Source organism: Myiozetetes cayanensis, unplaced genomic scaffold, assembly GCF_022539395.1.
Source record: "Myiozetetes cayanensis isolate MyiCay16 unplaced genomic scaffold, myiCay2020 scf21, whole genome shotgun sequence".
Lineage (NCBI taxonomy): Eukaryota > Metazoa > Chordata > Aves > Passeriformes > Tyrannidae > Myiozetetes > Myiozetetes cayanensis.
This window is the reverse complement of record NW_026087423.1, coordinates 14284652-14295381: the sequence shown is the minus strand read 5'-3', so window position 1 is coordinate 14295381 and position 10730 is coordinate 14284652. Positions and strand designations below refer to the sequence as shown.

The following is a 10730-nucleotide window of genomic DNA, read 5'->3' as shown; positions in this document are numbered from 1 at the left end:
TGGAGGAGTTCATGTGTCCTTTGTCCACGTCTACTTCCTATTGAGATTTTTTTGGGGGAAGGCAGGGGCGGCAATATTTATTCAGTTTGCAAAACTATGCAATGAAGGGCAGTATGTATGTTGATTTATGCAGGTGTTTTTTCTACAGAAGAGAGTTTAATAATCTTTTTTTTAGAAGAACTCCGCAAGAGACTGAAGCACAGAAGGTGAACTTCAGGATCCAAAAGCAAAGATGTTATTGCTACAACTTAATGTTGCAGCAACCAGTATTAGTTCTTCTTTGTGTAGTGTTTATGCCCTATCATCAGAAGCTCAAATATAATCCAGGAATTACTGGATCAATGATGTATTATCATGAAAGTCAATTCACAAACACGAATCCCCTGTTTTTCAACACTATCTTACTTTTCTCTGCAAATCTCCCAAATGGGTATTTACTCAACTTTAAGAGCAGGAACTGTAGGGAGGAGCAGTCCTAAATATGCCACCTACCAGCTCTGAACTGAAAGTGGCTTGAACGCAGCAGCACAGGCTGATTGACCTCTTAGTGCCACCTCTGGCTGCCCAACGCTGTATCTAAACCATTACCTATACTTGGGCTGGCGACCCCCAAGCAGCTTTATGCCTCACAGTGCTCTCGCTGTGAGGACACTTTTTTTCTCCTGGCTCTGATGCTAACTGGACAGTCCTCCTTGCAGTACGTTTTCCCGCAAGGCCTTTGAGCAACCAGTCAGTGTGACCTGGATATTATTTTTCATACAGCCCAGAGCGGACAGCAGCAACAGACCTGTTCTCGGCAAGGGTAAACTCACAGTGAGAGCAGCACAGCCGTATCAGCAATGCCCCGGTGGTGACACCCCTCCGGGCCGCCCGTCTCAGGGGGGTTCTGAGGGAGCAGCGCCCGCGGTTCTCCTTCGCGTCCTCCCCCGGGAACCGCCACGCCGACGGCTCTCATTGGCCGCTCTTCCCCGTGTCCGTTAGCCGTAGCCCGATCCGAGAGCACCAAAGAGCGGGAATCAGGCGGGGATTGGCTGATCGCGGCGGTGGGTGGGGTGATCTCTGGGCCCGCGCGTGCGGAAGCGGCGCTCTGAGGGGGCGGCGGTGCTGGAACCGGACGGGCCTAGGGTTGAGAGCGGCGGGACCGGCCGAGGGGTGGCGGTTGTGGTTGCGGTGCCGGCTGGGCTGAGGGCGCGATGCGGGGCGGTCGCCATCTCTTTCCGCTGGTGCTCCTGACGCTGCTGCGCGGGCTGTGCCACGGCAGGGAGCCGTCGCCCGGCGCCGTGACCTGCGGCTCGGTGCTGAAGCTGCTCAACACCCGCCACAGCGTGCGGCTCCACTCGCACGAGGTCAAGTATGGCTCCGGTGAGCAGGGCCGGGCCGGGAGGTGTCGGGAACTGGGAGGTATTGGGGGCATAGGCTGTGGGGGGGCCAGGAAAATGGCTGGGTGCAAAGAGGTGTCTGTGAGCGGGGCAAGGAGGTGGGGGAGACAGGGAATGCCTGGCAGGGGATTGGCAGGGAAATTGCGGGGGATGGGCAGTGAGGGTAGCAGGGAAGGAGAAGGAGGTGAGAGCTTCCAGAGGTTCATGTCCTTGGGGGAAGCAGCAGACCAGGGATGCGGTGTTGGAGTGCGCTGGAGACCTGTCAGGGACAGCAGGATGCTGAGGCCTGGGGTGTAGGACCTGTCAGCTGCGCTGTGTGTGCCCTGCAGTCGGGATGTGACAGGGGTGCTTTGCCCCCATTCCTGAGGGGAGCCCTGCTCTGTGTCAAGGACCTTCCCGTGTCTCTTTTGGCAACAAGGGTGCTGGTCTGTTTGGAGACACTAAGAACTTGGTGAAGAAGAAAAGCGAGATGATGTGAATAGTGTACATCATGGATCAGTTTTTCTCCTCATGTGTTCGCCATAAACTTCGACAGTTTGCATCTGCTAACACATGGTGTATTTGACTCCCTCAATCTGAAACATTATTTGGTACTTGCATTCCCTTTGCAGTCAGTAAATGGACTATGAGAATTAAACATTTTTTATACATGAAGGCATGAGAACATTAAAGAAAATTTCTTTAGGTCTTTCAAAACTTTCTGAACTTGGGAAGTGGGTTAAGTCTCCTGCCATTTAATTCTACTTCAACAGGAAGTGGGCAGCAGTCAGTGACAGGAGTTGAAGCTTCAGATGATGCCAACAGTTACTGGCGGATCCGTGGGAAGAGTGATGGCAGTTGCCAGCGTGGTATACCGGTGAAATGTGGGCAAGCAATACGACTGACCCACGTTAACACAGGGAAAAACCTGCACACTCATCACTTCCCATCACCACTCTCCAATAACCAAGTGAGTTGTAAACTTTAATTTTTTTATAAATAGTGCAGTGTATTGTCAACAGTCTCTCCAGTTCCTCATGTTTTTGAAGAACCAGCCTTGGGTGCCAGCTGCCAGAAGCAGTATGTCTATGCATATCCAGAGTTCGAATACGTGCTTTTCTTCATCTTGAAATATGTATTTCAGTTCTTCAGGTCAAATTTAATACGTACCAATATTGGTATTTCACAGTAGTTTTAACAAATCGTAGTGGGGGTTTTGGGGGTTTTGTTTTGGTTTGGGGGTTTTTGTTTGTTTGTTTCTTCATTTGTTCATTTTAATTCTGCACCATTGCTACTGGGACCATTCTGAAATGTTTAACGTTTTCAAGGTGCAGGAGACAGGGCACCTCCCTCAACACAGTGAAGATTGCTCTAGAGCAAGGCAGCTAACCATGTGTTATAACACTAGGCATTCCTGTACCCAAGGTCACCAAGTTCCTTGGTGATCCAATCTAGTAGTCTCAACCATCTTCTTGCTGGCCCTACTTCAGTTCACTATTCTTATGTTTCTGTCCTCCTTCCACAGGAAAATTGAATCTGCTCTCATAATCGTATTTCTTTATAATTTTGTATATATCTAGAAGAGTGTAATTTCTAACTGTCATTAGGTTCCGGTCTTGTCCTTGAGCAAATGCTTCTCCAAGATTGAAAATCTGTCTTAAAAATAAACGATGCAAGCTTGTTGGAAGTTTGTCATTGTTAGTCGCTGCAGTCTTCCATCAGGCTTTGTAGATAGGTCATTACATTCAAAATTGGAAGACCTGACTGACTCTTTGTGAAAAAGGTTTATCTTTCACCATGAGTAAAGTGGCTGAAACAATAAGGTCCAACTTTGTGTAGGGTGTCTAGATTATCTCATTATTAAAAGAAGTGATGGAAAAATAGCATTTCAGAAGAATTGTTTAAAGGAAAGTTTGAATCTAAAATCTTCCCCTAGTTTTTCTTTGTCATTGTAGACACTTCGTATAACATTGTAATTAATGTAAAAACGTTCAGCAACTGTCATTGTGGGTTTTTTTTTTTTTTTTTTTTTTTAAATATGTGTTTGCACAATGTCTGAGTGAAAGGATGGCTTGGCTGAGTCCCTGAGAGATTTACAGGACCGTGACTTATTACTGGTCATTAAGGTTATTAAAATGTGATGCAGTTATAAATGCAAAGTTTTATTTCATATTTTTAACAGAAGTTGGATTTTCAATTAGTACATTATCTTTCACACTTTTGGGGCTACATAAACTTGAATTAACATGACCCTAAAATTTTAGGTTGCTGGGTACAAACTACTGCTGTTCTATTTTCAAGTTGTTCATCACTTCTAGTTCTCAGAGTTTTTAAGAATTAAAGGCTGTTTAGAGTCTCAAACAGTTGGAGCTTATCTGTCTGGTTTCTGTAAATGCTTATTTTTTGTTTTATATGGTGTATAATGAAATCTAATCTCTCATTTTCATTTTAGCAACAATTGATTTGTCTTAACCATTGTCTTTATTTTAAAGAGCTGTGTAGCAGTCTGCCTGAAGAAAGAGTGTAAATCTTAATAGTTGGTGACCCAGCTGTAAGCTTGGTATAATTAAGTATAAAGGGAATATGAGACTTCATGAGCTACACTGTTGGGATGTTGTGATAAAAACACATGCTGAGAAAGCTGTTGCAATGGTAACTATGAAGACAGTCATATTACAAAGCTAAATGTCTACAGTTACAAACTTAATTTTGTGGGGAGAAAATTTGTATCAGCATTAGAGTTGTTTGTTTTGAATTTTTTTTTCTCAGGAGGGTTGTTCTGATCTCTCTGTGCTAAGTCCTCTTTTATTTCATTTGTGTGTTAGGATTCATTGCCACTTTTTGCTCAGATTGAATGGTGAAGTTTGTTGGCAATTTGTGATCAGATTGTAGTGGTAGAAACTTCTGCTTCTGAATTTAGTAACTGTTGGCAAAGCAAAGCAACAGCAATTTTTCTTTCCCCATCCTTGTCTTTAAACTCAGCTGACTTTGTAGTTGGTATTCGTGTGTATTGGAGATGTCTGCTTACATTTTCACTCCAGGGAGTTTGTTTCTCTAACAGGAAGTAAGTGCCTTTGGTGATGATGGCGAAGGAGATGACCTGGATATCTGGATTGTGCAGTGCAGTGGGACTTACTGGGAACGGGATGACGCAGTGCGCTTCAAGCATGTGGGGACCGAGGTGTTCCTGTCGATAACAGGAGAACAGTACGGCCACCCTATTAGAGGCCAGCGGGAAGTCCATGGCATGCTTGCTGCTAATCATCACAACTATTGGAAAGCAATGGAGGGAGTCTTCATCAAACCCAGTATGGACCCTGCAAAACATGATGAGCTCTGAATTAACAGAGGATCCAAAAGGCTTTAGCTGACTCCAGAGTTCAGAGATGCTAATCCTTGGTCTCTTCTAAGTCCCACTTTGCCCGGGTGACTGACTTTCTGTGTTACTGAAAAGCATTAGTTCATTCTAGGAATGCAGCACTTCTGTGGGGAATGGCCTCTGCCAGGTTCAGCCACTGACATTTATTTGGTGAAATCCTTTCTGAATTTTCAAGCTTTATTGATGGAACTAGTTCATACATCTATTAGGTTTTGTTATCATTTGTTTGCTTCTTACTTTTTCTCAAATTTGAAGGAAATGGAAAAATGGAGGTAATACATTTCTGTAGCCCCAAGTACGATAAAATTTTGTATTTTGTAATCTTTTTCCAACTATAATTAAAAATTTGGAAACTGATTTCTACTTCTTAGTGAAAGCATGTCATTGATGAGGAGATGGATTGAGTCTAAAAAAGGAAAAATGGTTCTTGAATATGGTGTTTTTTGAATGGCTTGAAGTCAGTTATTAAGCCTTTGAGTAAAAAAAAAAGTATCCATTTGAAAATAGCTTCTGGTGTGCTTCCTGGGTTTTGTTCTGTACTGTATTGGAAGAGTTGAAAATATTGTATATGTTGGAACAAGAAGGCAAAATTTTAATGTTTATTTTGTCCAAGTAGCTCAGATGATCTGGTAGTGATGATACCTCTGATTGTCCACGGGTAAGGCTGATCTGCTCTATGAACTGGTGCAGAAAGCAGCTACTTGTTTAATTAGCATTAGAGTTTTATAAAATTCCTTATGCTACAAAGGAACAGTTGAATTTGGCTTATGTTGTACTTCACTGTCACTCTGAAAGATCAGTATGAGAATTCAGATGAATAAATAGTGTGGCATATACCCATGTGGGGGGTTTTTTGTGTGAATCCAGAAGAGCAAAAAGAATCTTAGACAATTGTTTGATCCTGGATTTTTGACAGAATAGTGTGAGCTGGAGTGCTAGCAGGGAATCTTCACTGAACAAGATAAGAATTTCTGTGTTCCTCTCCCTTTGCGAAAAGAGAAATTAATTTTTGAATGTGTTTGTTATACAGTGTTACTGGAAGTACCGATTAAAATTCAAAATACCATGCATTTGCTCTTTAAACAGAAAAGCTCACCAAATGAGTGAGAAAACCCAGAAAACTCAGGTGTCCTTGTTTCGATGTATAAATAGTTTACTGATTATAGTGCTCATTAGTCAATCAGTTAAAGAAGCAGGAAAGTAATTAACTGCTTTTACAGCCCCAGTCACGTGCTGCAGCATTAGGGTTGTGTTGAGAAGGTGCAACAAGCAGTTGCAGTTCAGCTTTAGAAATACAGCAGCTACTCTATAGGTCCCGCTCTGTGGTGCCTTGTGCAGTTGCTGTCCAGGCCAGCTCCAGGTTTTATTTAAGGGTTTCCTAGCAAGGAAGATTCTTTGTACCCTATGGAACAAAGAACCCCAGTCACAGTTGCTCTGTGTAGCTCATTATTTTTCTTCAAAGAAGAAGGTAAGAATGTTTTTCTATTAATTTTAGTTGAATGTGGGTATTTAAGGAGTGCAGGTGTTTTGGAAGTTAAGTAGACTGGATCTTGCTGTTTTGTATTAGAAGTAAACTTTTATGCGATTAATGTTTCGAGTTCACTGATATTCCTGACTAATAGGTATTGAAGTTGTAGCTATAAAGGATAACTGTTTAAAACAAAACAAACCTTCTACGTAAACAAGCTGACTTTTCCTTTCCTTTATTAAAAAGGAGGGCTTTTTCTTTTGAAGATGGTATGTAAGTAAAAACAAAAGGAGTGAGAGTGAGGAGGAAAAAATTATTTGGGCAATAAGTTCTCTGTCACTAAGAGCTAAAATGGTTTATGCCTAAACCATATGGGCTTATTGTTTGTGCTCCTGTGAAATATAGTTGGCTGAGGAGGGGGCAGAGGTGTGCGGCTCATCTCAGTCTGTGTGCCAGGTACTATCCCTACCCAATGTTTGTCTCTGCCTGGATGTTTCTGTGCCTAGCAAAGGTATTTATCAATCTTATTTATTATGCTTGAGTGGGATTTCCCTGGACCTTTGTCTTTCTGTTCTGGATTTGAGCCAAATTGGTTTGGTTAGGCTGAGAAAAAAAATATGTTTAGTCCTTATTGCTTACTTTCTAATATGATCTCAATTTTGAAAAATATTTGTACCTTTTGTTCCCAAAGAACCAAGCTTCCCCACACACATGTATCCATGAATGCCTTATTTAAAGACATATTCAACAATATTCCTGTGAACTGAGTTTCCTCGGCTTTTGATTCTGACCAAAGTGTGAAAGTAACTTGGCCTTAATATTTCGCATGAGTATGTGTCACAGTAGTTGTGGTTTTTTTAGTTGGTTAGGTTTTTTCCTGATTTTTATCACTATAAAAATGAAGGACTCTTAAATAAGGCCAGTTTAAGTACATCTTAATTTGGAAAGGTGTACTATAGGACTTAAAGAACCATTGGTACTCCCAGTATGCTAAATGCTGGCTAGGAAGAAAGGTCACATTAACATAGGAAGTGCAAAAGTTATAACTCTGAAAAACTATGGCTCTTGCTTGTGTGCAAGTACTGAGATCCAGAGTGTGGTTCAGGTGTTTCTATTTACTTCAGCTGTTTACAGTTCAGCTTTTCAGTCCTTCCACCACAGGTGAGCTCTGGAGAATTTCAGTTTTTATATTGCGGAGTGGTGTTGTTTGTTTTCCATATGATTTTATCATCTGCCCAAGGATGTTGGGGCTCTAGGGTAAAGCATGAGATAGGTATAAAACTTGGGAATGCTGTTTTGCTTATTTGTTTTCCTTTATTTTAAGGTGATAAATTTTATAATATCTCCTGTCACAATTCTCCGTATGCTTCAATGTTAAGTGAACTCTGTTTATTTTGACTTCTGATGCTAGCAGATAATAATTCTTTTAAATAAAAAATGCTTCCAAATGTCTTGCTTACTACTCCCAGAAGTCGTTAAAAAGGTGCACCAATGTTGTTACTCTTCCTTTAGTAAACTAGAAGGGCTTTTGGAGAAAGGATTAGGGGAATCTGTATTTATAGTTGTTCTTAGTGGGAATAGTTGCTAAAGACTATCTACTCTGAACTATGTTGAAAACAATCTGTCAAATACTGCATTTTACACATGTATATATCTAGTTCAATATAAAATGACAAAGTTCCTTAGATGTGCTAATTTTGGAGGCAAGTGTGTGTCTACAAAAATTTTTACTCTTACTTCTGGAAGGTTTTTAAAGCTCTGTATAACTGCTCAGTATATGAACACTTCCTACATGTTTTGGTTTCACAGTGTGAATAAGGACTGGTTTTAGTTCTTCGAAAGTGCTGGAAGGGATGTACAACTCATTGATTATTCATTCTGAATGTTGAGCCTAAATATAAACCAATGTTTTAATTTAATTTATTATGTTTGGGATTACTAATTGGGTATATCTGCTCTTATTAAGTTAAATTATCTTATCTTTTTAAGACAAAAAAAACCCCTACCATCAAAACAACCCTGTAACACTGAAGCTTGCTCAGCAGTGTTCTTAAGCCTGTGAGTTTTACTGAATCTTCTTTCTCTTCTGCCTCTCTTCTCCAGCACTGAAGCAGTAGCTGGCACTGTAGATGCACTGCTGTGTTTCATACCTGTGCTAGACAGAGGCTGAACCTTATCAGGACCCTCTTTCCAGCAGCAACATCTTGCTATGTGTCTGAATCCATGCTTGACATTGTTGTTGCCTCTTTGTTAAATTCCCTTCTGGCAGAGAATTTGTGTATGTAGGGTGCCTGATGCTGCTGCCCCTGTATCCTAGTTTTGAGTTTTCATCTGTGTCCTTTTGGTTTTGCAATTCTCTTTTGAAACACATTTTCCTATAATACAGCTCTGGGACACTGTTCAAATATGTTTGACAATTAATTGCTCCATAACGTGGCTGTTTCATCAGTTGCCTTTCAGGAACCCATGTTTTTGGGGATACAAGGCAGCACTTGTGGTTGTGTCATTAAGCTTTGTAAGGAAACAACTACAACAAAAAAGTTACCCTAAACAGGAGTACTTTGAGAAAAGGAAGTGCTTTCCTCTTGATTGTGTTTGATTCTGTCCTGGGGGATAAGGAAGCACAGCGGGGTGGTTTGCTTCCTCAAGGAGGAATAAAATGTTCAACCTTGCCAACCCAGAGTTGCATAGGAAACACAAGGCAATTCAGACTTAGCGTATGTAGCATTTATTATGTATGCAAATCACAAACAGTAATAAACTTTAAGATCCTAAGGTTTTTGAAATGCTTAGAGGAATAAATATTTTATACTTTTTCTCCTCCTCTCACTGACATTCCAAGCATCTTAGAGCTCCCATGTTTATAAATACTTTAGCAGGACATGGAGTATTTGTATGTAATAATTTTTTCCTCTAAAGATGGAACACCAGGGTTAGCTTCTTTTCCTCTGTTTCCTGAATCAAGCTTGCAGTAATTGCAGTAATGTGTGGGAATTGTTTGTGATGGTCAACCAACTCCTCTGAGGACAATACTGCATTACTTTGGGTGTGTATGAGACAAGAAGGGAATGTAGTGACCACCTTGAAAAGTAGACTTTATTAGCTGTGCCATTCAACACTTCTTTCTCTTTAAATTGCATCAAATTAAATTGATTATAAAAACCGTTTTGCTTTATTTGGTATTGTGCTAATTCTAAATTAGCATAAAGTTCACAGTGAAATCCTCCACTGATACTGATTCAAACCACTGTTCTGTGAGGGGTTCAGCTGTCTTCAATCCTTTGGGAAAATGGTGACCTGCTTTATTAGGGTAAGAAGTGTTAGAAGCTGTGTGACATCTCAAGGGTACCAAATCCTTAAGAAACATTAGAAATTAATCAGAATGTAGGCAAGCTGCAAACCTGCCTGATTAGTTCCTATCTACTTTTTTTAAACTATAAAAATAATGTGCGGGTGTTGGCATTGCATGTCTGGAGGTCTGTTGAGCTGTGACTGGGATCTAAGGCTCTTTGTTTGATCTCTATGATGGTTATGTATTTATCCTCCTAAGCTTCATTTTCTGAGAGTGCTGATTAGTAATATAAGTGTGTGCTGTACTGAATGTCGAAGTATCTCAAACCACAGCTAAACATAAGACGCAATAGGTACCCAATGTTGTTATTTTTCTTCTGCTGATGCCTTCTTGGCCTCATCTCTGCCGGCCCGGCCGCTGCAGGCTGGAAGGGTCGGGCTGACTGCAGCCCCCTTCCCGCGGCTCTCTGGACTGGCCAGTGACTACTCTGTCCTGCTTAGGGAACAGCCCTGTGGATGAGCTGTATGAAAACTTGTGTGGGGTATATGCGAGCAGAGCCGTTCTGAGGAGAAAGGGGCGGGCGCGTCTTTCCCCTTATCTTCGTCTGGGGAGCGGACCGGGAGCGGCGGCCGCTAGTGAGCGCTGCTCCTCCGCCTGCTGCTCCCGAGCGCTGCCGGCTCCCTGGGAATCGAGCGCCTTTGGCAGCCCGGTAGTGTTTCAGCTGCGCAGCTTTGATCGCTGCAGATTTATACTCTTCAGGGGGAAACAAATAACATCCGCTTCCCCCGTGTTACACTGCTAAGGCGATCAGCTGCTGCAAGACCTCCCGTGCGGCCGTGCCTCGCGTTAGGTGTGCTCTGCCAAGTCATGTACTGCTCGGTTATTTGAAAGGGAAGTTTAAAACATTAGCGTAGGCTCTGAAGCGGGGCTTCAGGCGTTTCTATTTCCTGTTTTTCTTTAGGATCGATAAAGTGCGGCCAAGGTTGAAATCTGTTTGCTTACAGTAGACATCTAAGGCAATTACCTGTATTGTAAAATTAAATGCCGGTTTCTGCTCGGTGGGGGGAAGGAAAGCCCCAAAAGCATGGTCAAGCAGGGAGCTCACCTCCTCTCGTCATCTACAAAAAACCTCATTGCATCTTGCAAGATCTCAACCGCTAAAGCGAAAACCAAAGGATCTGTTCCTGGTCAGAATACGTTGCTCGTCAGTAGTAACACTTATATGAAGAAGCT

The 10730-nt window shown here is 42.0% G+C and overlaps 1 protein-coding gene across 1 annotated transcript; it reads left to right on the top strand.

The window, feature by feature from the left end:
* Positions 1-1109: 1109 nt before the first annotated feature.
* SDF2L1 (stromal cell derived factor 2 like 1) lies at positions 1110-8610 on the top strand. The gene is made up of 3 exons (XM_050318780.1): positions 1110-1362; positions 2132-2328; positions 4420-8610. The coding sequence occupies exons 1-3, from the start codon at positions 1194-1196 to the stop codon at positions 4696-4698; spliced, it is 645 nt and encodes a 214-aa protein (XP_050174737.1). The 5' UTR covers positions 1110-1193; the 3' UTR covers positions 4699-8610.
* The last annotated feature ends 2120 nt before the right edge of the window (positions 8611-10730 follow it).